Genomic DNA, 24,801 nt, shown 5'->3' on the forward strand with positions numbered 1-24,801 from the left:
CTCTGCCTACGGAGGGGCTCAAGCACAGAAAGAGTTTAGGCTTGTGTTTGTTTCATGAGTTGTATCTTCTTACTTTTGAACTATTTGGCTTAGAAACTTGGTTGTTTTAATGAAGCACAGCGCTGTATGAGTGACAACGAGCAAAGATTTCAACATACTTACAGGTGACTGGCTGATGACACCATTCAATCCTAAAAACAGGGCAGTGATTTTTCTTTCCTGCAAAAATAAATAAATTGCTCCTTTTGACTGGAGAAAGGCATTTTCTGAGTGTGAAGCACGGCCTATACTCAGTGTTGAGCAGACTACTTTGGAGATGTAAGGTTACCCTATTTAAAATGTCATAAGTAGTGTAACTATTTCAATTGATTACTTTTCTAAATCTATGCTAACTTGTTCATTTCCAAACATGAAAACCAAGCAGGGTTAACCTTAGAGTAGGACTCAACACTGATTACTGTCAGACTTTCAAAATCCTTCATCACTTGAATTAATATTATAATAATTTGATTTTAAAGCACAGCCACCACACAATCAGACTTTAGCACCTCTTTGATATCATTCTGATTCTAGTTAAATACAGATAAAAAAATCATAACACTTAATAGCTATGATACTGTTTTTAAAATCAAATATTTTCATAGCTATGACAGGAAACACTAACATCTAACAATGCCTTGAATAAAAAATAAAAAATAAAGCATACATAAACTAAGTAGGAAATAAATCAGTTATCAAATAAGCATGTGTCCTATATACTGTGTCCTGTGTTTGTGTGTGAAAAAAATTCAGATGTAAACCCCTTTGTAATCATTAACATTTTCATAAGTAACTGATTACAATTACATTTATTTTGTAATTAAGTAATTCTGTTACATGTTACTCCCCAACACTGTGTATACTGAACTGTTCATGTATAATGCATCAGCAAATTTTAGGCTAACTGTAAATTGACTTTAAGCCAAGACTTTAAGACCTTTTAAGGCCAAGCCTCTTGTATTGCTGGAAGAATTATGCAGAATTCAGCTAACTTATAAGCTATTCTCTCCCAAATCAACCATCACATTCAGAGCATGGCAGCAAAACTACAATAAGTTGTAAGTTCTCCAGAAAAAAAAAGAAAGACAAAATGATGTACTTAAATATGGTTGCGGTGCCTTCTATAGCCAGAAGTTAAAAGGATTTCAATTATGATAAACAACTGCTTTTCATGAGTTTCTCACAGCACTCTCAGAAAACAAAGGTGCGAAAGCTGTCAGTGGGGCGGTAGTTTTTTAAAAGGTATACCTTTGTACCTTATTTACCCCTAAAGGGTGCAAATTAGTACCTAAAATGTACTACCTAAATGAAACATATTAGTATTTTTTGATAAGGTACTGCCCCGGAGATGGCTTTTGTACCTTTATTTCTGAGAGTGGATGTAATGAGTGGTCAATTCTTATTACTTATTATTGCTCGCAGCTATAACTGTCATTTCACAGTTCAGTCTGAAATGTTCTCGTCTGATTCCAAGAATACAGTGTAAATACAGTGAAATATGACGCAGCCACACAATATGAGACATGTGTGTTTTCTGCTGAAGTTGAGTCACCAGGATGACAGGTATATGTGCAGGACACACCTAAAGAGACACACCTGCTCTGAGAGCTACACACGTGCCCTTCTCTGTCACCGTCTATTGAAACACTGACAACATCTGGTACGTGGAGTACTGAAGGGAACAGGTTTCCTGAGGACAGAACACATGCATATGTTTATAACGTTCCTCAGAGGTTTAAAGTACTCTCTCATTACCACAACACATGCTCGGATTATCCTTAACACATCTCTCAGGAGATTTATTTATTGAAATCATCATCAAATTTCAAACTCTCGACTTATGCTTTCGGACAGACCTTAACTCGTGTCATGACGCTGTGAAAAAAAAAGCTAAACCATTTTTAGGAAATGTGTGTTTTGACAGCGTACCTTGTTGTTCTGCCTGCTATTGGAGTAATGTTTGATGTCTAAGCCTGAAAATGTTACATTTCACTTCAATCTGGTTTCTGTAGCACTCTTTGTTATTTTTATTATTAATATGAGCAGTTTTACAGAGAAGAGTGCATCACAAAACACCAGTGAGCTAAAAGAGATACACTATTCATTAACATGTACATCGCAAGGAAGGAAAATTATATGCATATTTATTTATTTCTGTTACAAATGTGAATCAAATAAAACAGTTGCAAAAAAAAGGGGCAGCTGGGCTATTTTTCCAGTCCAAACACGTCATTTCTGGCAAGATTGTCATGATGTTGATTTGGATGATGAGATCTCTGAATCGATGATGAACTGACTGAACTGAGTGTTTACTGCTGTCCTCTAATCAGATTCTGCTCCGCTGTTTTCAACATCATAATAAATGTTTTTTGAACAGCAAATCAGAATATTAGAATGATTTCTGAAGGATCATGTGACTGGAATAATGATGCTAAAAATTCAGCTTAGAAATCATAGGAATAACATGCATTTTAAAATATTTTCAAATAGAAAAAAGTTATTTTAAATGGTAAATATTTCAAAATGTTACTGTTTTTGCTGTATTTTGGATCAAATAAATGCAGGCTTGGTGAGCAGAAGAGAATTCTTTAAAAAACTAAAATCTTACTGTTCAAAAACCTTAGTAGTGGTAGTGTATGTTAGCCTATAGTTTGAAGTTAAAGATATTAATATTAATAAGGTGAGTCTGAGATGTTTAATTGACAGTGATTTCACATTTCTTGTTTGTATGAAGGCTAAATACAAATAAAAGGTGAACATTAATTTATTTGTGCTGTCTAAGTTCATGTAACATCTTAACAACAATCCTTGTTGATTATAGACCGTAGTTGTCGCTCAAACGTCTTTTAATCATATAAAGGTGTTTATCCTTGAATGGTGCACTGCAAAAAATTATTTCCTACTTAAGAGTTTTTGTCTTGTTTCTAGTCCAAATATCAAAAAATTCTTAAATCAAGAAGCATTTTCTAGACATGTAAAAATTATTGTCTTGTTTTCAGAAAAAAAAAGTCCAAATTAAGTGAGTTTTTCCTTAAAACAAGCAAAATAATCTGCCAATGGGGTAAGCAAAATAATCTTATTTCAAACCGAAAACAAGATTATTTTGACTCTTGACAAAATTATTTGAGAAATTATTTAATTTAAGAATCGACTTCCCATTGTTTCCCGCAATTTATATTGTTGTTCAACAATGTTTCTTTTGCTTTGTCCAGAAATGCAACACAAGTCTTCAGAGGGAAGAAGCTCGAGTTTATCGCTTACTGATACAGAGACAGGTAAACTCATATTACGATTAATCCATGTAAACACCACATTTACCAGCTTTACGTGGTAAAAGTGAAACTTTAATGATGCATAGTGCTTAAAGCCACGTTAAAATGAAATGTGTACGACCACAAGAAGCTTTTCAGCAAGGATAAAATAACATTTTGTGTACCATTCCTAACAAAACGAGAGCTGAAAAGTGGTACTTTGTTCACTAAAATAAGTTTAATCTTACCATATCCAAAAACTCCTTCACTCTGCTGTTGTTTAATAGATTAAATGCACTAGAATTTTATTGAATAGTACGTGGAGACACGTTTTTAATTAAAATATTCATATTAATCAAAGATATATTGACTTTTAATGCACCTAATTTCGAAATGTACAGAAATACGTGCTTTCAAATGTCCTTTAGTTAAGATTATTTCATTTATTCACTATACTGTTTATTACTAATGTCTTATTTCAGTTTTAGTTTGTCTCTAGTTTTGTATTTATTCCAGTTTATATGAAACGGTTCATGTAGCGTGGATTAACATTCATATACAGAGTAAATCCTTCACTGAACGTGTTAAAAATAAGTTGTCGGGAGCGCGCTGGTGATGACGCTGAAGGCGAGCGACCGTGGTGCTGTAGTTCGTTTATAGCCTAAGTTTAGCTTTTCAGTTCTGGCGCTTTTATTTAGGCTTCAAAATTCGGCAAAGTTATATTATTTCGTGAAGATTATCTTGATGGACAAAACGTGTAAGTTGCACGAACTATGATTGAACACAGAGCTTATTTGTTGCGATTATCCAAAAGCCTATGGAAAAATCCCATTGGCTTTTTGTCAAGGAACCAGTTTCATGCTAACCGCCGATCCGCCTACAAAGTGACGTCATAGTTCCCCCACTCTATATTCAGATTTATTACCAATACGCACTACCGGCACATCCGGGAACTTAACTGTCAATTTCGTTACCGCCCCTTTTTGGGGGAAAACAAACTAGACTTCCCATAGGCTTCAATACAAAATAGCGGCAAAAAGCAACGTCCATACACAGCCGGCAGACGTGAATAACTTAAGTAATCACTAGGATTAATCATGTCAAGTAATTATATGTCCACCCTGCCTGCCATAGAGCGTGAAAGATACATCCATAAACATAATTTGGTCAATTTAAAAACTCATTATCCCAGCGTCAAATTGGTGTAACAACCCCACCCAGTGGCCAGAGGTGTCTTGCCGGACATTTACTCATACCTAATCTAATCACCAGGTAAACCAGTGAATGATTTTACTTCGTTTGAAAGTAAACATCTTTAAATGTATATATTATGTCCTTATATTTAGAGTACTGAGTGCACTTTTCTGTCCAGCCATACAACTAGCCTGGCTTCGCTTTCGATAGCATCATCCGTAATACATAATATTTCCATAACAGCAAGATATGGATGATGGTGGCAGGTAGCCTGGGCTAAATTTGGGTTTTTACAAACATTATTGGTGCACCCAACCACACAACAACTCTTTGGCATGTTGTAAGGTTAGTCCACTTCCTCGATCCGATGCTGTATGGCGGTTTGTTTTCCCCCAAAAGTGGGCGTGAACCTGTTCAGAGACATTCTATGACGTTGCGCCGGTTGTGAGCATGTTGAAAACAGTTTTTTTTTTTTTTTTGATCCTGTGATACTTTTTCCAGGATTCTTTGATACATTCAAAATACAAAATACAAGTCTTTGCTATCACTTTTTATCAATTTGACACATCCTTGCTTATTAAAAGTATTGATTTCTTTCAAAACAAACAAATAAATAAATAAAAAGATGTCTAGTCAAATATTTATTTATAGTTTTTTTTTTAAATTACTATTATTAAATGCTTAGAAAACAAGCAATGTAAGTAATCTAAAGGTGAGTTCACGCCATATGGTAATTACCGTAATTAAAATTAAAAATAGCGGCGCTTTCAAAGAAAGCTATTACTGCTCTAAAAAGGGGGAAATAGATACAGATACTGTAATATATAATATAAAAACATATTATGTAAGTATTCATACTGTTATTATTTTGTTGTTGTTTGTTTAGGTTAGCGATAACACCTATCGCCGTCATTAATAACAACAACAACAACAAACTAACTAACAGTAATTATTTTTTTTGTTACCTGACACGCTTTCCGTGTTCTGCAATATTCATCAGTAGCATACAAATGTGAAGTTTTACAGCTGCTTTCACGCGGTCGCGGGTTCATTTTGTTGACTGTCGCTATAGAAACGGATAATCCCCAGCGAGGACGTAAACAGCGCCGTGTTGAACGTCAGGTGTTGTCATCTTGGTTACGCAATGACATCACAATGTCCTTTAGCAACAAATGGACCTGCCTTGAAAATGACTTGGCAACACTGTTTCTGAGTTGCTAAAATGACCCAAATTAGTTTTTTATCCCCGCATTTTTAAGTGTGCCGTATGAACACAGACCTCTAAAATTCACTCCAAAACACACACAGGTGAGTGATTATCAAGTGATCAGTTTAGGTAGCCTATAAAACACAGCTCTGCGTTGAAGGAATCAGATTTAATCATAATGAAGATGTAGTTATAATTAACTGAGGGTCGGGCGCCCTGTTATCATTATAAAGCTAGATCAGTGTGCTACATTAAAACAATCTGATTTATTAGAGAGAATAGAGACACTGCCACCCGAGCTAACGGTGTAACGGAGACTGAAACGACGTTCAGGAGCGTTTTTCCAAACTGTGAGTCTAGTTTTCGGTGATTACCTGCTGGAGAAATCATGTAACCCGCAGAAAACACCAAATATGCAATATCAACAACTCCACTGTCCTCATATGATTCCAACACGTTCAGTCCTTTTGGTCTTAAAATAATGAACAATCACGCATGAGACCTTATCGTATTCAGAAAGCAAAAATAACACTTGTACTAAGCCCTGTCTTCTGAAGGCACTGTGGACCACTAGATGGCAGCGGATCATACACAAACACCTCCAGTCCTTCTGTCTTTGTTTTTGTTTTTTTTTATTGCAGAAAAGGGTAACATTCAAATAATAACAATACAAAATATAAACAAATAAGACAACAACAACAAAGTAATAATAATAATAATAATATTCAATTTTAACGAATAAGGATATTACAAAGTACCAGGGGGATTGAAGAGTGTATCATAGCATTTTAAACATTTCACAAAATAAGACTTTTTGTTGTCTTATTGAAGAAATATAAAAGTCAGAGTCAGAACAAAACAAATTTAACGTAGGAGATGAATTTAGTCATTTTTGTTTATGTATGTGAAATTTTGCTAATAAAATAAAAAGATTAACAATAAATTCTAGATCCTTATTGCTTTAACATCCTTTATCCTTCTGTCTTTGTGTCTGGTTCGCTGCCTGCGGATGACGTCACGTCCTCTCATTTTATCAATTCATCTACCTGTTGACTTGCAGAAAACACTCCACGTTTATTTTCCCTTTACTTACGTCGGCGGAGGAGCAAACTGCTGCTGTGAGCACAAAGGTGATTTGGTGTTTGTGCCATTCAAACAAACAAACAAACAAACAAACAAACAAACAAACAAACCAAAAAGCGCTTTTAATTAACAAGTTACACAATTTAGGTAAGCTTAACTGGCAGTAAAATAAATAGGTACGCATGTTTTAGTCTCGTTTTTAAGGTAAATACAGATGATAAGAATTGTAAATGAATTAAATTACTCAGAAAGTGGCCGTAACTTACCTTAAAAAAACAAATAACTAATGATATTTGTGTGCAAATCAGTGTTAGATCGGTAGTATCTGAGCTCATCTTCACACTAAAGGAAGAAAACACTTCAGCAATGAGTTGTAATGCCACATCCTGTCTCTTGACAGCTATATATACACTGAGAATTCTTTTATATAAGATCTGAGATAAACCAACAAAGAGGACTCGCGATATGTCGTTAATTTATAAATGCATCACTTTAACAAAATTCAATTTCAAAATTCACCTATCATTTGAGTTTAAACGTCTCGTCGTATGTTTCTCTGACCCAATCAAGATCCAGTTTTTGGTTTTCTGAGCTACTGAAGGGCTATTGAAGGGTCTTGGGATCTCAGACCCCAAACAGCTCATTTCTCGTTTTTCAACTATTGCAATAAAAATAGATTTGTATTTTGAGTGATAGCAGGTTAGTAAGATTCTAGTGCGCTCAGAAGTGATCAGTATACGTTTGAAAATGTATATAAATCCCATGAAATAAACCGGCTTTAAGTGTTCAGAATGTTCTGAACTTTGTCACGCAGGTAATTCCATTCACGTCTGTATTACGAAATCAAAGCATTTCACCATTGTTGCCATTTGAACATTGTCTAGCTTTGTAGTGTGATGATGGGTGAGCGGGTTTTTGAATCATGAGTCAAAACAGTAACTTACTGAAAAGTAAAAAAAAAAAAAAAACACCTGAAAAAGTGTTTTCCCCTTGAATGTTTCCTATAGCTTCTTTGAGTCCACACACACCCCCACTTGCAGTTTTAACTGACTTGACTCCGACTCAAGACTGTAGTTTTGCTGGGGGCAACCCCTGAACCGTGGCTCTGTGGGGCTGCTTAAATCAGAACTACGTGATGATGAAATTTACGGGATCCATCCTATAGACCGCTGGTAGAGAATGAGTCAGGGCACTAAAGGGCTCGCAGCATGACGTGACCATGCAAATCACACACACGATTCCCAGTATCAGCCTCTTGGTCGCTAGACACGTGAGAAACTTTCAGTTTTGTTCACTGAATTTGACATCGCATGACTAGACCGAGGCTTTTTGCCATGCTTACTCCAAAGAGATAGATGCTATAGCAACCTTTGATTCTACACAGGGAATAGTTTTTTACAATTGTGGTTTAATATAGAACTATACAAGCTCTTAATCACAATCTCAAAAAGAGCTACGGCCCTTCAGGAAACTTTTCTGGAATGCACCCGAGGTGACAGATCATCTTGGAACTTTTCCTGCTGTACACAGATGACTCACTGGATGGAGTCAAACACACCAGTGTAAATAAACAGGCCTGGAATTCCCTCTGCAGTCCAGCAGCTGCCAATCAGATGAGCAGCTTACAAAATATGTACCGTAGGATCCATATCATCCTGGTCTGCTTTTGTTTTCCTTTTTCACTTTTTCTGGCATGGCAATTTTATTTCAGTTTCACACTAACTCTGGAGATTCGAAATTCAACAGTTTTGGAATTATTCATATTGAATATATGTGACCCTGGACCACAAAACCAGTCATCACCAATACATAAGCTTTCCATTGATGTATGGTTTGATAGGATCGGACAATATTTGGCCGAGATACAACTATTTGAAAATCTGTAATCTGAAGGTGCAAAAAAATCAAAATATTGAGAAAATCGCCTTTAAAGTGGTCTAAATGAAGTTCTTAGCCATGCATATTACTGATCAAAAATGAAGTTTTGATATATTTACGGTAGGAAATTCACTAAATATCTTCATGGAACATGATCTTTATTTAATATCCTAATGATTTTTGGCATAAAAGAAAAATGTATAATTTTGACCCATACAGTGTATTGTTGGCTATTGCTACAAATATACCCCAGCGACTTAAGACTGGTTTTGTGCTGCAGGGTCACATATGTTGTATGCTTACAAATGAATGTGATTCTCCATGTTATCTTGAAACAAATAGAATGAAGAAATTATTGTAACATTATTATATAAATGAGCAAAATGTGATGTACTTTACTGACAGGTTTCAGAGCATTTCAGTCATTATGATATTTTAGTAGAAGAGACACTTACTGAATTTGCTTAAAGTTTTAATTAAAACAGTATTTTATTATTTATTTAACATTTGATTATGTAATCCATAATATATTACAAATCTATTATTGACTGAAAGCGTTGTTCATACTCTGCCTAAAACATATCCTTTTGATATGTTAGCAACAGTGTTATTTTAGTATCATTGAGATAGTTTTATAGTAATATTTTGAATGAGTTTTTATTTAGCAATTGTGATTTTATTTTATTAAAATGTTCAAAAGGTGTTTTTTTTATTTTTCATTAAACTAAATGCCTTGTCAACAAGCAAAAGGTCTAATTTTAGTTAAAGTTTATTTTATTTCAAGTAGTTTTATGGTTTTAGTTTGAGTGTACTCTAATAACCCTGATTTTAGGACAAGCATGTTGTTGAATGCTGCTCAGTATTGCTTCATGTTTTTCTGCCCAAAACTTTTAGAGCACTGGAATAGCACTAAAACAAAAATGCTCTCGTTGTGACAGAGAATTAATGTGTAGGCTGCACATTTTATGGCTAGCGTGGCACTTTGCATAGCATGCTATTTTCAGAGAGCTGCACCACAGCTTATGCGTTAACTTTCTGCCCACGCTGAAGCGTCGCTGCCCCCGCATCGCTGAAATGTCACCTCTTCCCCACACCAAATATCCCCTCCCTCTCTGACACAGGCAGCGATGCACTCTTTCCTTCCAGCTGTGAGTCAGTAGAGCTTTTGGGGGGTTTGGGGGTTGCCTACTTCTTGAGCAGTTTGAGTGTGGGCTACTGAAACGGCTGTGAGTTGACTTTCAGAATCACATTATTAGAAAGAGCAACAACGTTTTAAGCAGGCAAAAAAGACTCAAAGATAGCAATGTTGTAACTCACAACCACAAAACTTCCTGTGACGGAATAGTTTGGTTCTAATGGTGCAAAATTCACCTTGGGTTTATGCAAGGTTTTACCGACTCCTAAATTTAGAATCAGTCAGAGATGATACCAATCTGCTTCACATGTATAATTCACAATATTAATACATGGGTACTGACATGAATTACTGAATGTTGCAGTAATCAGTGAGGGCTGGTGCCACATCCAACCAGTTTAGCATACATCCCGGTATGATTTATCCCAGTATAACAAAAGTATTAAGACTTGAAACATTTTAAATAAAGATAACCGTTTTACCAAGTTGAAGACTTATTTTCTGCAAGCTCTTTTTTGAAGATAAATCAAAAAAAATTTTTATGTCACAACAGCAAAAACTGTAAGGAAATAAATGAATGTTACATTTGTTTAGAGCATTTGTATATAAATAACTAAAAGTCAAGCTGCAATACCAAACAGGACCACACGGAGATGCCAACAGACCACTATACCAGTCGCCTTCACCTGACTGTATACTGTAGACACGGATCCTTTCAGAATTATTAAACAGAGCAGAACCCAAATTAAAAAAGTCTCAGCTTTCAAATTCTGTCAAGTTTAAATACAAAAAAATGTCTTACAATAATGTGTTTTTCATGCTCTTTAATGTGGCGTGACAGATCGCTGTATTCGCCTCAGTTTAAGCGGCATGTGAATCCATCATCTTTCCGATTACAATGAGACGTGTTTTATTAAATGAAGCTATATCCTACTGATGTACCTTCACGTTTATACCGTACTATAACTACTATATAGGAAAAACACATTTATAATTTGTATTTCGCGATAAAACTGACAGAATTTGAAAGCTGAGCGTTATATTAAAAGCAACGCTGCACAAAATTATTGTGATTACTGGGTGGCCGGCGCGCTACAAATAACGAATGGAAGATGTTAAATATTATTTCCAATCATTTACTGTATTATACCGTGGATTTTCACAAAGAAAGCAGCATAATTTAATGAAACGAATGTCTCATTACGATTTATTCATGAATACAGCAATCTGTCATGCCACATTAAAGAGCGTGAAAAACACATTATTGTAAAACACATTTCGCTATAAAACCGAAAGATTTTGAAAGCTGAGACTTTGTTTAATATTAAAAGTACCAGAAGCACAAATTTGCTATAGGGTGGCTGGCGCATATGCAATCGAAGACGTGAAATATGATTTCCAAGCATCTGTTTCTGTGAGTATGAAACATGGTGTGATTTCTGCTAATAATCCCACATATATTCAAATCAATTCCGGTGGCCTGGCAACTTCTCCCGGTGCTCCCAACATGTGCAATATAGGCTATACTCTCAAAATATTAGAACTTTATTATATTGACTTTATTCTCGAAACACTTCGGCTTTATTCTCCAAATATTATGACTTTAATCTCATAATTTTAGATTTGTAATTTTTTTTTTTTTTTAACGTGGCACTAAAATGCCGTCGTATAGAGCGCACTCGGGGCGATTCTCAGACAAAGTGAAGGGGCGGTACTCCACAGAACGTGACTTGATGCTGACTGGACTATGTATACAGAGGCAGAACAAACTGTCTAGAATGGTGACAGTTGTGGTTGAATGTGACAGAAAACACTTTTCACTTTGGTGGTGCATCGTCCTATCGCCCTAATGAACAAACCAGCCCTGGCAGTAACTACAAAATAAAACAGCTTTAACAAACAACACTGTTTCAGCCATGAATTTTGAAATCAATCTCATTTGGCATTAAAATGGGTTGTAAAAAAATGTTACATGTTACAGAGGTGGAGCTAAGGACTACTGGATTTATTATTTGCTTCATTATAGCAGAGGCCTGTTACAGTATTTATGGTTCTATGGTGCTGATTTCTAAACTCTATTCCTGGAAGCACACCAGAGGGGCGTTCCATTCGACTGCAAGTTTCATGCGAAGTGGATTTCACTGAGATTCCAGTCTGAAAGGAAACAAACATGTTCAGTTTGAAGGACACTGCCAATAAACATGAAGTAGAGTGGGAAATTTGGGTGGGTCAGAAAAGGGAAATGTCCAAAATGTGCACTGTTGACGTGCCTCCTGGAACACTGCTTATACAGCTTTCTGTTAAACAATCCTTACCCCCAGTGATGGTCATGACCTTTCAACTTTTTAATTTATTCAGCTATGAAGCAGCTCAGGATGACAGTGTGTTCATCCAGCTTAAAGGGTTAGTTCATCCCAAAATGAAAATTATGTAATTACTCACCCTCATGTCGTTCCAAACCCGTAAGACCTTCGTTCATCTTCAGAACACAAATTAAGATATTTTTTATGAAATCCGAGAGCTTTCTGACCCTCCATAGACAGCAACAATAAAGACAGCTGAATAAAGTCGTTATTTTTGATGTCTTTGCATACAAAAAGTATTCTCGTAGCTTCGTAACATTACGGTTGAACCATTGATGTCACATGGACTATTTTATCAATGTCCTTACTAAGTTTCTAAGTCCTTTCTACATTTTTAAGTGATGGGATGCCTGCTCTGAAGAGCTGTAATGAAGAATAACCATTCATGTTGAAATACTGAATATAATAATAATAAATATATCAGTTCATCCCTAGTTTCTATTCACTATTGAGACTTGTTAACACTTGCATATCATTGCTCTTTTCTTGATTTTGATTGCTTCCATTGTCTTCATTTGTAAGTCGCTTTGGATAAAAGCGTCTGCTTAATGATCTAAATGTAAATGTAATGTAATGTAAATGTTTCTGGGCCTGGGAACATTTCAGTTGCGTTGCTGTCTATGGAGGGTCAGAAAGCTCTCGGATTTCATCAGAAATATCTTAATTTGTGTTCTGAAGATGAACGAAGGTCTTATGGGTTTGGAACGACATGAGGGTGAGTAATTAATGACAGAATTTTCATTTTTGGGTGAACTATCCCTTTAAGACAGCTGAAGTTTTGCTCTAATCCGATGGTGTCAGTGCAGTCAATTCAATAATTAATCCAGCTAAGGTACATCACTGATTGTCTTTAGATCTTACAAAGCTAAACTGTCCTTTTGGTCCAATCGAGGTGCCCCCGAACCGCAATTTCGACCGAGGGGGATTTCTCCCCTGCCCCTCCGGAGGTCTGCGCACACCACTGTGCACCCAGTGCTAAACTATTTCTTGCCAGTGAAGGTAAGACCACCGTGAGTTTGTTAGATCTGAGAAAACCATAATGCAAGTATAAGGTGCTCCTTGTAGCACCACAGATCTCTACTCCTGACCCTGTCTTTCAGATTCGGGCGGTTGTGTTCATCACCCAGACTTGGCTTCAGATTCGGGCTTGGACCCTGGATCCAACCCCTTTATAATGGATTGTACTTGTTCACAAATCTCCACACGGCAAGACTGTGCCTTCTTGTGGAAGCCTTTCCCTTTATGGTGTAGGAGCCATAGGGTTGATCCTATTCTTTGATATTTCAGGTATTGATGGCTGCCCTTATGTAGAGATCTCACGTGTCACTCGATTAGGCTGTTTTTTGGGGATTTTCTTGGACAACATCTGCACTGCTGCCACCTGGGATTCTCCTTGGCTGGTTTCACAAGGTCAGTTCTTGACTGCTTTTTCAGGTAAGTGTGTATGACTAGTGATCCTCACAGCTAAACCCATGTCATTATGTGACTTTGTCTGTCTGGTTTGGTGAGTAGATAGTGGCATCTCTAGCGGTTGGTCTGGAATTCACCTGACCATAATTACGCAATTAGTTCAATAGCAACCATTGGCATGGTAACAGTTTTGCTATCAATAACAACACCATTGTTAGTTTATTAATACATAATATACTTACGTACTATTTTATAAGCATTGTTATAACATGTATTTCAAGCTGCAATAAAGCAAATCAAGGTAAACAGACACAGGAAACATGTTAATGTTTTTCTATTAAAAATAATTTATTCCAGGACCACATATAAATAATTCTTCAAACACATTACAATTAATATTTGCTGTGAATAAATACCAAACAAACCAAAAAACAAGGCTTTTCATACGATTATCTATATGAAAGGTTGCACAAAATTTCTATCTTGTAATCTATTTTCCTCTAGGTCTATAACTGGAATGTCACTATGTACTGTAAGTCAGAAGTACCGTTCCTAATTCCAGAGCAGCTTATTTAGTATTGTGCAAGTTTGTGATGATCTGAACTGACTGAACAGATCCAGTAGTTGAAGAGTAGACACTCTTGAATTTCTGATTCAACTGCAGATTTTTCTCGTGTGTATCATTTATCCGAAGCACATGTGTGTATAGGCCCACATGAATCTAATCCTCAAGTAGACGAAGCTAAATGTGCTTGCACAATATTGGACTTTAAGGATGGGAATGTTTAACACAGACAGTTATTTCTTTATAAATGATGCCACAGGAGCTAACTCTATCTCTTCTCGTTACGTCTGTGCAGATATTGCAGAAATATTCAAATAGAGAATGTCAGTTTGTGCATACTAAATGTATGCAAAGAATAGAGGCATTGTGTGTTTAAAGGAGAGTAGTGCAACCAAAAGAATGTGGCTGGGCGAGAACGGCGAGTTCGCAGGCATTTCTTACCTGGGCGTGTTTACGTTCGGATTGATTCGTTTTCGCTTGGCTGTTTATCCAGACGGGGATTTCAGCCATCTCATCGTTTTTTCTTGTCAAACTTTTTGACGCGCTTTTTCTTTTTTTTTGGCACGGCCATTCCCTTCAGCTTAATTTAATTTCATCTGCTCTAGACATCGAGGAGGTGTCAAGTATCTGGTTTTCATTGCACTTAAGGAATTTTTCAGCCACAGAAAACATATCCATTCAATAGAACAGACCAAGTCATATGAAGTTTAGCAAGGCAAGCAAAAGTGAAAAATAGTTTCAAGAGCAAGAAGGACTTGTGAAAATGGTAAACAAAAACATTCTCAAAGGCAACAGATCCGTACTGCTTGCAGACATCAAATGGTGCAGCAGGAAATGAAATTCGAGCTCTGCTTAGCAAGCTCTCATTGGCACTTAACCTACATTTTATGAAGAAACTATCAAATGCTGTCCTTCGGTGGTCTCTGCATACCCTGTACGTCTTATTCCTGTACTTCCAAAAGGCTTTCCGCAGTCCACAGTGGCGATGTACACCGGCTTAGACATATCTTTCTGTAAATTAACTTTGGTCGATTTTGTCGCTAATTCTTACACATGCTCGCCTCAATTTTTCAACAAACGTTTGCGATTAATTACCCTGTTCGATATAAACAGCAGACGCCACGGGTGTGTGTGACTAGACGTCATTGTGTATCATTAGTTTCTGTATGCTAACATCTCACGACGGTCCTAAACACATGATACAAATGACCAAAACTTCATTTGAGAGGTAATCACCAATTCTACAGCACCACCGGGCTCTTTAGGCCCTGCCCAATGAAGGTGGGGGATTTTGGGCAAAAAGTTTCTCGTGTAAGAGTTCACCAGCATGCACGCGAACGTGCGATGAACTGGGCACTTTTTAACATCGAACTGTTCCGTCAGCCCCGGTAAATCTGCTTGAAGTGGTCACATTCGTTACAGTAGCCTTGTTTCTCTTGGTTGGCGTAGTGGTCGCAGCCCTGCGTCTTGCAGCGCTGTTTGCTTTTCTCTTTGGGTGCCTGGGCACGGCGACCCTCTCGCTGGCCGCGGCTGAGGCAGTCCGGGCAGAGGTCCGTACAGCCAGGGGAGAGGTTCTTGCAGCCGCTACGCCGACACTGTGCCTGGGTGAGCACCGGAGGTGGACGTGGTTTCGAGGCCCGCTGGACAGAAACAACAGAGCTCGTCAGAAGAGCCAAACTTACCCCACAGCAACAAAACCAGCACGTAAGGACACTTACCGTGACGAGAGGTGGGGAATGAGAGCCCCTGCTAGCAGCTTGGTTGAGTCTTGCACTCTGTTCCTTCACAAAGCACTTGTTGCAGTAACCCTCGAGCATGGCCTTTCCCTCGGCGCCGCAGCCCTGACCCCGGCACCGTGGACAATTCTGAAAGCCTGCCTCGGATGTGTGTCTGGGCTGGACAATAGCGGGGGTGGCCACTGCACAAACAAAAACAGCCAAAAATCACACACTTGTTCCTCTGCTTGACTTGTCTATGACTTGATACCCAATAGGATAGGCGTGTCCAATCCTGCTCCCGGAGGGCCACTGTCCTGCAGAGTTTTGAACACACCTGAACCAACTAATCAAGGTCTTCCCAGAAACTTCCAGGCAGGTGTGTTGAAGCTAAACTCTGCAAGACACCGGCCCTCTAGGACCGAGTTTGGACACGCCTGCAGTTGGAAGTGGAGATATTTCAACTGATGCAGTTGAAATGATATTTATTGAGAGTTACAAGAAGAACTGAGTGAATGCACAACAGCTGCACTTACGGTGATTGGTCTGGTAGTCTAGATAACATATAGTGCAGAATCCCAGCTTCTCTGGCGTTCCAAAGAATTGGCAGCCGGAGCGTTTACACTGCCGAGCAGCGGGCGTCTGCCAGGTGTGGCCGGCGGTGCCAGTGCGCTCCGTCTCCCTATGCATTGCCCATACTGAGGCCTCGGTTACAGGCTCCTGCTGCTGGGCATCCCCCCTCTCGGAAACGGCAGTCCTCTGCATGCAGGGTGGGCAAAGACCGTTAAATATCCTAAAGACCTCCTGTCGGCACATGACGCACCTCTCGGTGTCCCTTTCCCGTTCTCTCTCCCTCTCCCTTTCCTTCTCTCGCTCCCGGCTGCCTGACGCCCACCAGCCGTGAGAGGGGCCTTGCGGCGGCCCATTAGCAGCCGGTCTGTTTTGCCTCGCCGTAAAGCAGCGTTCGCACAGCCCGTCATGCTCCACGCTGAGAGTGAACAAGCATCCGGGCGTCTTGCACTTCATGGCATGAGTCTCACTGTAAAGGCTTAGACTGGGGGCCGTAGGGGGCGCGGAACGTGGGCTGGGCAGGACGGAGCGCTCCAGCCTCCCTCGGCTCTCGGGGTCCGAGGACGAGGTTTGATTTGTGGAGGAAATGGCCTCCGGCTTGCGACCGGCCTGTCGTTTTTCAAAGCACTCGTGACAGTGGGGTTGAGTGTCCACCGAGACGTAGAAGGTACAGCGGGGTGTGGCACAGCGGATCTCAATGAGAGAGAGTTGGGAGACTGAGAAGGGAGGGGGACGCTGGGATTGGGGGGCCCATAAAGACTCTTTATCCTCCTGCCAGCGCTTATATTCATGGTTGACCAGTTGTAGATAGTCCTCCATCAGGTTCATGTCCTCAGGTAGGTTGCCTTCATCCAGTCTGATGGAGGAAGGGTTCAAGATTTGAAAAGGAACACTGTAATATCCCAAAACTTTTTTTGTGGTTACATTTAGGAAATGCCTTCAGATGTTTTATCAAAAGTACCAATTAGTACAACAATTCCAGAAACAACTACACTGAAGCAACCTGGGTTGCTTGGATCTGGCCTCTAAACCAGCAAGACTTCACCAAAGAGTGTGTTTATCTCATACCTGGCTGCGGTGATAATCTGTGTGGGATCGTAGCCCAGGCCAATGACGGGGATTTCTATAAGCATTAGGTAGTCTTTTAGCAACTTCTCCTTTTGTTGCTGCTCCTTTTCTGTCAGAAAGTGAACTCGAAGGTCTTCAAACCCACCCCGTCCAGGGTTTATCAATGGCACAGCACGGATCTCTGAATGGGTCACAAACATCAAATATTTAAATACACTGGGCCAAGTAGTAAGAACACATTATGGAGTAGTGCGATGTCTGGCGGCATACCTGGGCCGCTGTCTTTGATTGTGATCAGAGGTGCAAAGTGCTGAGAGTCATAGCCGAGCACTATGGGATATTTGTAGCATTCTCCTGGAGGCCAATGCAAAGGCAGGTATATGCCCCCGACATTGAGGGGTGAAAAGGAGGAACCAGACTTCATACTTCTAAGTACTTGGTCTGTCAAGAAAAAAAAATTAATTGGTCATATATTATGGTCATGTTGATGCACTTTTTTGTGTCCAAATCAGTCAGTGCTCCAATGAGTAAGTGTAATTCTATACATACCTGCAATAACAATAATTGGTCTCCGCAGAATATTTGAAAGCACAAAGATGTGAATATCCTCTAAAGAGTCAAACTGTAGGCCATTACTGCTGGACACTGGAGAAGCCATTTCTACGATCTTCACCCATTCCTCCTCCCAGTTCTGAGAAACAAAAAACATTGCAAATATTCATGAGTTTTACCCTTGTCATACCAAAAAAAAGTTAATGAGATTCAGCAAAATCTCTAATGGCAATACATTGAAAACTGAATGTTAGCTGTCTTTATCAGGCTGTTTATGCCACAAAATGACAGTTTTACACGCACACTGTGAAGGGGGAAGTGCTTACCAAAGTGCTATATCGCAGGCCAGTCTGAGTGAACTCTTGAGAGTGCAACAACTCTGTTTGAAAGCGCATTCTAAAGTTACTAGTGTCTGTTTCCTTCAGCACTGCATAAAGAGCCTTTCGCAGCACCAGGTCTGTGTCCTGAACCCCCAGCAGGTACTGAGAGGCTGCGTGGAGCAGGCAGTTCCCATCACCTAAATAACACACAAACACAGATCACAGTTTAGGACAGTCGCTAGTGAAGGGCTTGGGACTGTGCAAGTTCTTGTGGTGCCATCAGGACGTTATTCTCCTCAGGCCCCGAGTAATTAATCACAAATGGCCTCGCTTAGTTTCTGGAACTGAGCAAACATGGCAGCATGCAGATATGCCATTGTACATTAGTTGTCCTAACATCTCCTTACATATGTATTATAATGCTGGCAGATAGGCTGCAACAAATTTCCCTTGGAAGTGCACTTTGAGTTTTGGCTTTGAAAAAACAGGTCATAGGAGGCATTTATGCGTTCACAAAAAGGCTACGAAACTTGCAGTTCCTGTTTAAACATCATCTAGATTGTCATAACAGAGAGAGCCTTAGCAACCTGTTGACGTGCATAACATAGCAACAAAAAATAACACTAAGAAAATGTACAATCTTTACTTTGTTGTTGCGTGCCTTGACAGCAATATCTTAATGCTTAAAGGTTAGTTCAGCTGTATTTGTCAAGAAGCAAGATTAAGAATGAGATAAAAGCAATACAGGGGATTTCCACAGAGGTGTTAAAGCAGTTTAAAGATATCTGCTTTCATCTGACTGCATGCATTTTATAACAGGACATGTGACCGTATCTCTACAAAAACAATGCAATCAACTCCTCATAACACACAAAGCAATTTGGACATGTCAGGCCTATCTAAGGAGGAGGGGGAAATCTCAAAACTCTGTAAATCAATAACTTCACTGTAACTGTAGATCAAAGCGAAGCAAACTTGAACACTCAAAGAGCATGCACTGCAGAGCTGTGCTTATGGCCTAGATTCTGTGTTCTTTCTGATGTTGTGCAACATGTGTGCGCTAGTGCATTCGTGTGCATTTGCATGTGTGCGCGCTTGTGTGAAACAGCCTGCGCACAACTGTGAGGAATTTCCCTAGTATGTGATTCTCTGATTAAGTGCCGTAAGGGCTTCACTTCAACTTTTTCTTTCCCTTGTCTCCTCTTGACACCAGAGCCATGATATAAAGCGTCTGGACTTTCCAGAGAGGAGGGGCGACGCTCTACAGGAATGCCTGCGCCATTTCTAGGGTCGATAAGGGAAGTCTGAACATATGATCTAGTTCCTGTTCTTTAAACCTGCGTAATTGTCTAAAAGCAAGGGTTGTGCCCGCACCTGCTACAAACACAAAGACCAAATGTTCCTAAGTAGAAGAAGGTTTTAACTGGTGTATAGGTTATGTTTTATTTATGGAAACCATTTGTACAGTGTGTTTTGTTTTGTTTCTTGTTACACACGAGAAAGTTTCCATATGACCCTTAAACCGTAGGCGAAAAAAAATTCAAACTCCACAACAACTCTAAATCAAACTCTCATTGACATAAGCGACGAGATCTGAATTAATAACATTACAGGGCCAAACACTTAACTTAATCTCATTTTTCAGAAACGCTTTTCAAAATAAGCAGTTTTTCCAGTAACAAATGTTCAACAAGTTGCAGTTTTAGGTCGCATCGAATGAGAATGCAGATTTACATGTGTAGCAATGTCAAGTCAGAGAAACATTCATTTGGTCTTTTAAGATTCATCAATCTGTTGAGTCCTTGCGCATTAAGTCTATACACACCATTTAACTTTTTCTTTTATTAAATTCAGTGCTTCTGCATTGAAACATTGCATATGTAACTCAAGTTACACAATGTTTTAAACAATATTTCCCGCTTTGAACACATTCAGAGTAGTAAGCTACTTTTTGTAAATGGTTAGCATTGTAGAATCTTTTTCGTAGAGGTAGCTTGACTGTATTTAAATACTTTATCGTAAATTATGAGAAAACTTGTCATTTGGGAAGTTACAGTTTCAAAGTAGCTTCCCCAACACAATAGAAGAACAGAAAATGAACACAAAAACCGTAAACACAAACTACATCTGCTATACAACCACATCCTTGTCCCCAAATTCAGCAACACTGGTCACAGGAGCAAAATATGGCCTCAAGAGAATGAATAAGCATTGTGTAGATATGGTAACATTGTCCGCTTCTCTTCCTTCACTGTTATATGATCAGATACACTATAGAGGCCCAAGCTGAAACGGAGCAATTTTAACACTCGTTGTTTTATTTATTCATTTACACAGAAACTATTTTACCTAAAAGACCTTAGACGTCTTTGTCTCGTTAGCAGTCATTATCAGTGTCAATTAGTCCAGTTATAACTCATGTGTTGTGAAACTGTAATAAGATATAGTTGTAATAGTAAATAAACACTATATAGTGAATAAATATATGCTGAACACACACGAATGGTAATCAAAACAATGTATTTCCGCAGAGCAAACAGTAGACCAATGCCACAAGCAATGATCATGGGTTCGATTCCCAGGGAAAGCATGAATGAAAAATAGTCTGCCAAATGCATAAATGTAAATGTCCACATATCCTCCGCTTTAATAGTGACGTCAGATGACTGATCGCACTGGCTGATTAAAGAGACGCTTTATAAATGCATAACATCGGTAAAATACAACACCAGTCTAAAATCTCTCATCACGCAAAGATGCGTTTTCTGACCTAGGAAGTTGTTACATTCATGTGAAAGGACTTTTTAAGTGTTCCTACTTTAACAGACCAAAAAATTTAGACAAATGCAGAAGTTTTAAAAGAAATGTAAACCTAATCCAACCATACCCCATTCCTAGTCGATTAAAGCTATGATTTAATTTATTGCAAGTCAAATTACAACACTGAACTTGCTTCAAAAAAAGCTATTACCATTATTACGGATATTACATTTATTCCTGTTCCCCTCTATATTCGGTTACAGGTCATATCAATGATATCTGTTTTAAACAGCATGTTCCAGTCTGATGCTTTCATAATCCCATGTGACTTAAAACAGGAAATTCCTGTTTCATTATGAGGAAAAATCTGTGCTGTCCAGAAAAACTAAAAAAAAAATTACCAGAATACAAGAATGAGACACTGTCCACTACCAGGAACTAGACATGATAAAATGACATTATACTGTATAAAATACTGACACTTACAAACTAAGCTTGCGGACTATTTCGGACAAATGTTAAGGTAATGAGAGAAAATGTTATGTGTAATCTGCATTTACCTAATTTCAGTTACAGTAACTAGTGACTGTACAATGGAGCAACAATGGCAAGTACAGAGAAGTTTCCCTCGCAGCATTACTCATAAGAGAAGAGTAGTGCGTCCTGACCCTGAGTGAGCAGGAGAAACGTCATAAAGCGCTCACTTTGAGTCCTGCATCACGCCACGGCCCCTTAAATCAAATTGTGTTGTTACTACGGGGGAAGAACATCAGTGTGACAGACAGGGCAGGATTTTCCCGTCTGCCGTGAAGCCCTCATGTGCCAAGCACGATAAAGATATCTTGAACTGAATGCTTATTTTATACAATGAAAGAGGTTATCAAACAAAAAATGAGCAAATAATGGCCTGGCCGATAGGGCTGCACAATTAATCCAATTTATAATCGCGATTACAATTGTTCAAAGTGGCAATTAATTGTTCAAAGTCCATATTATTGTTATTCTATATGCTTAAGATGTTTGTTTGTTTGGTTTTTTTCCCCCTACAGGTTATCTTTAGGGTTTTTCTATTGTTCTAAGTTTAGTTTTAGCATTATAATACCATGCATATTTTTACTTTTTAAAATTGTTTTATTTAAAGAAGAAACCAATCCGATGTAAAGTAGGACATTTGAGGCTTAATACTATAGTAAAGCAACAAAGGTTTTTCAGTTAGTGTTTTCAGCTTGTTTATTTTCACATAAAATGATGGCATGTGGTTGCTTCAAACAATTGTATAAACATCATTCGGTGTAAATTGTGATAATTGTAGTTAATAATCGCAATTAAATCAACAATTACGACTTTTGTCATAATCACGCAGCCCTACTGGCTAATATATATATCTGCCTATTGCTAACAGCAATAGAATTCTCGAGTCATTTAAATAGTGTATTAGACCATTAATGCATCATTAACATAAATCGACACCTGAATGTGACCCTGGACCACAAAACCTGTCATAAGTAGCACTGGTATATTTGTAGCAACAGCCAATAATACATTGCAAATACATAATTTTTCTTTTATGCCAAAAATCATTAGGATATTAAATAAAGATCGTGTTCCATGAGGATATTTAGTAAATTTCCTACCGTAAATATATAAAACTTACATGCATTGCTATGGACTTCATTTGGGCAACTTTAAAGGCGATTGGCGAAAGGCAAACCATACAACAATGGAAAGCTTATTTTTTCAGCCTTCGGATGATGTATAAATCTCAAAATTTACCCTAATGATTGGTTTTGTGGTCCAGAGTCACAAACGGTTTAAAAGATCATCACAGGAGAAAGAATCCAAGTGTTTCCAATGTCAGCGTTTGAGAACACTTAATTCAAAGAAAACGCAACACACAGAGAGCCGCCATTTCTAGCTGATAAAATCACAGCATAGTTACCGTTGGTCCTCAGCGGCACCAGCTTCTTGACCTCGCGGCACCAGTTCAACCTCTTCTCCTGCTCCAGCGAGCTCTGCATGGCCCGGTCCAAGATGGCCGCCTGGATGACCTCGCGGAAGGCCTGCGGGAACTGGCTCATGCGGATCATCTCCAGCGTGTAGCGGTGCATGCTGCGCAGGTGATGGATCAGGCTGCTGCTGGCCGAGGGCTTGACCACATCGTTGGGCACCCGCTCTCTTATTTTCACGGCCTTCAGTAGGTTACTCACAAACAGGAACTTGGGCAGGAAGTTCTGGCCCTGAGACATGGTAGTCTGGAGTGGGGAACCGATCTATCTCTGTGAAAGAAGACATGAAACAAACACACCATTGTCAGAGGCGCTCAACCCACGACCATGTGCTACAAAGAAGAATTTCCCCTCCACCCTAAAGGTGAAGAACTGAAAGACAGATCGTGGCCCCTGAAAGCTTTTGGTGTATTCCAGACTCATGGTAAAGGGCTCTTGAGGTCAGATGAGTGAAAGGCGAAGCTCTTTATTAGTCCACTCCACCCCCACAATGAATTTTCCAAAACTCTATCAGAATGGCCTAAAGATGGGCTCAGACGCGCAGACTGGAACCTGGCGGCGTTAAAATGCCATTGACTGCAAGGGCACCATTTATTTGTCTCAGCTGCCGAGGTTCTTTAGGGACAACTTACTCTGATCGCCAAAGCGACAGCGTTCCCTTAAATACCTCTCGCGCGAAATGTTCGCCGCGTTAACGTCGCGGGGAAAGCGACGTCCACAGTTTTATTTAACACAAAGCACAACGGGGACAATAGAGACCGAAGCGAAAAAATATTGTAACAGCAGTTGCTGACGCTCGAATTACGTAATTGACTTGACAGAAGCCTTAGACAATGCCACAATGTAACATTCGAAAGGAAGCGATATGTCCCCATGGCAACAATAGAACGTTCTCTCCGTTTAATGTTCTAAATCGCCGACAAGTGACGTCTTCGCAAACAATGGCTGTCAAATCCGTGGCGTTCAAGACCGTATCCGTCTGTACGAGACAGACAGACCGCCGTTTAAGCGAGAGACAATACGGGAGAAATCAGCCCCGCTCGCTTTAGGATTCAGTCTGGACACGATATCAGAGAGGCGAGGGAACAGGCGGCGATGAATCGCACAACTCTTACCTGTTCAATATGTCGGTAGCCACCAACAAAGCCCATAAGATGCTCTGGCTCTGCTGCTACTTCACTCAGTCCACTTTAATGGTCCATGGCGCTCTTCTAGAGATCCACAGGATTTCACTGCTCGCACGAGACGCGTCCAAAACACGGCCAAGTCTTTACTCTAGTTCAGACCCGATTGAAAGCAGTACATAAAAGCCAGTGGGGATTTCCATAAGGTACTTTCCACTTTCACAACCCATTATCTTCGGTTTGTCCGCTAGGGGGCGAACGGTGGCGTTGTATGCGTACGCTACGTCGTGCTGGATGACGTCAGCTTGACGCTTGTTTTGCCACACCCATAGGACTGGTAGTTAGGTGAGATATGGAAACACAACACAGTGGAAGTCCCAGCCTGTGCAATTTACACGTGTGTGTGTGTGTATGTTTTAGTTCCATTTGACGGATGTAAAGAATAAATGTGCATTACTAGAAACGCAGCTGTCTGAGTCAGTGGGCGAGAAGTGATACATAAGGGCCTTTCTACCTGACTTTTTCAGAGTAAGGTCATTAAATGAATGTAGTTTAATGTAT

At 39.2% G+C, this 24,801-nt stretch overlaps 1 protein-coding gene and 1 long non-coding RNA gene across 2 annotated transcripts; both read right to left on the reverse strand.

Moving 5' to 3' along the window:
* Positions 1-65: 65 nt before the first annotated feature.
* On the reverse strand, positions 66-5,541 carry LOC131552513 (uncharacterized). The gene is made up of 3 exons (XR_009273991.1): positions 5,450-5,541; positions 1,636-1,729; positions 66-219 (listed from the first exon to the last, which is right to left on the reverse strand). It is a non-coding gene; the product is annotated as an uncharacterized LOC131552513 (long non-coding RNA).
* Positions 5,542-13,887: 8,346 nt separating this feature from the next.
* tnfaip3 (tumor necrosis factor, alpha-induced protein 3) lies at positions 13,888-24,600 on the reverse strand. Its single transcript, XM_058796394.1, has 9 exons — positions 24,232-24,600; positions 23,050-23,386; positions 18,357-18,547; positions 18,028-18,169; positions 17,749-17,919; positions 17,479-17,659; positions 16,377-17,266; positions 15,844-16,043; positions 13,888-15,765 (listed from the first exon to the last, which is right to left on the reverse strand). Exons 2-9 carry the CDS (start codon positions 23,354-23,356, stop codon positions 15,505-15,507), a joined length of 2,343 nt encoding a protein of 780 aa, XP_058652377.1. The 5' UTR covers positions 23,357-23,386; positions 24,232-24,600; the 3' UTR covers positions 13,888-15,504.
* Positions 24,601-24,801: the final 201 nt, after the last annotated feature.

The sequence above is a fragment of the Onychostoma macrolepis genome, chromosome 13 (genome assembly GCF_012432095.1).
Source record: "Onychostoma macrolepis isolate SWU-2019 chromosome 13, ASM1243209v1, whole genome shotgun sequence".
NCBI classification, from domain to species: Eukaryota; Metazoa; Chordata; class Actinopteri; order Cypriniformes; family Cyprinidae; genus Onychostoma; species Onychostoma macrolepis.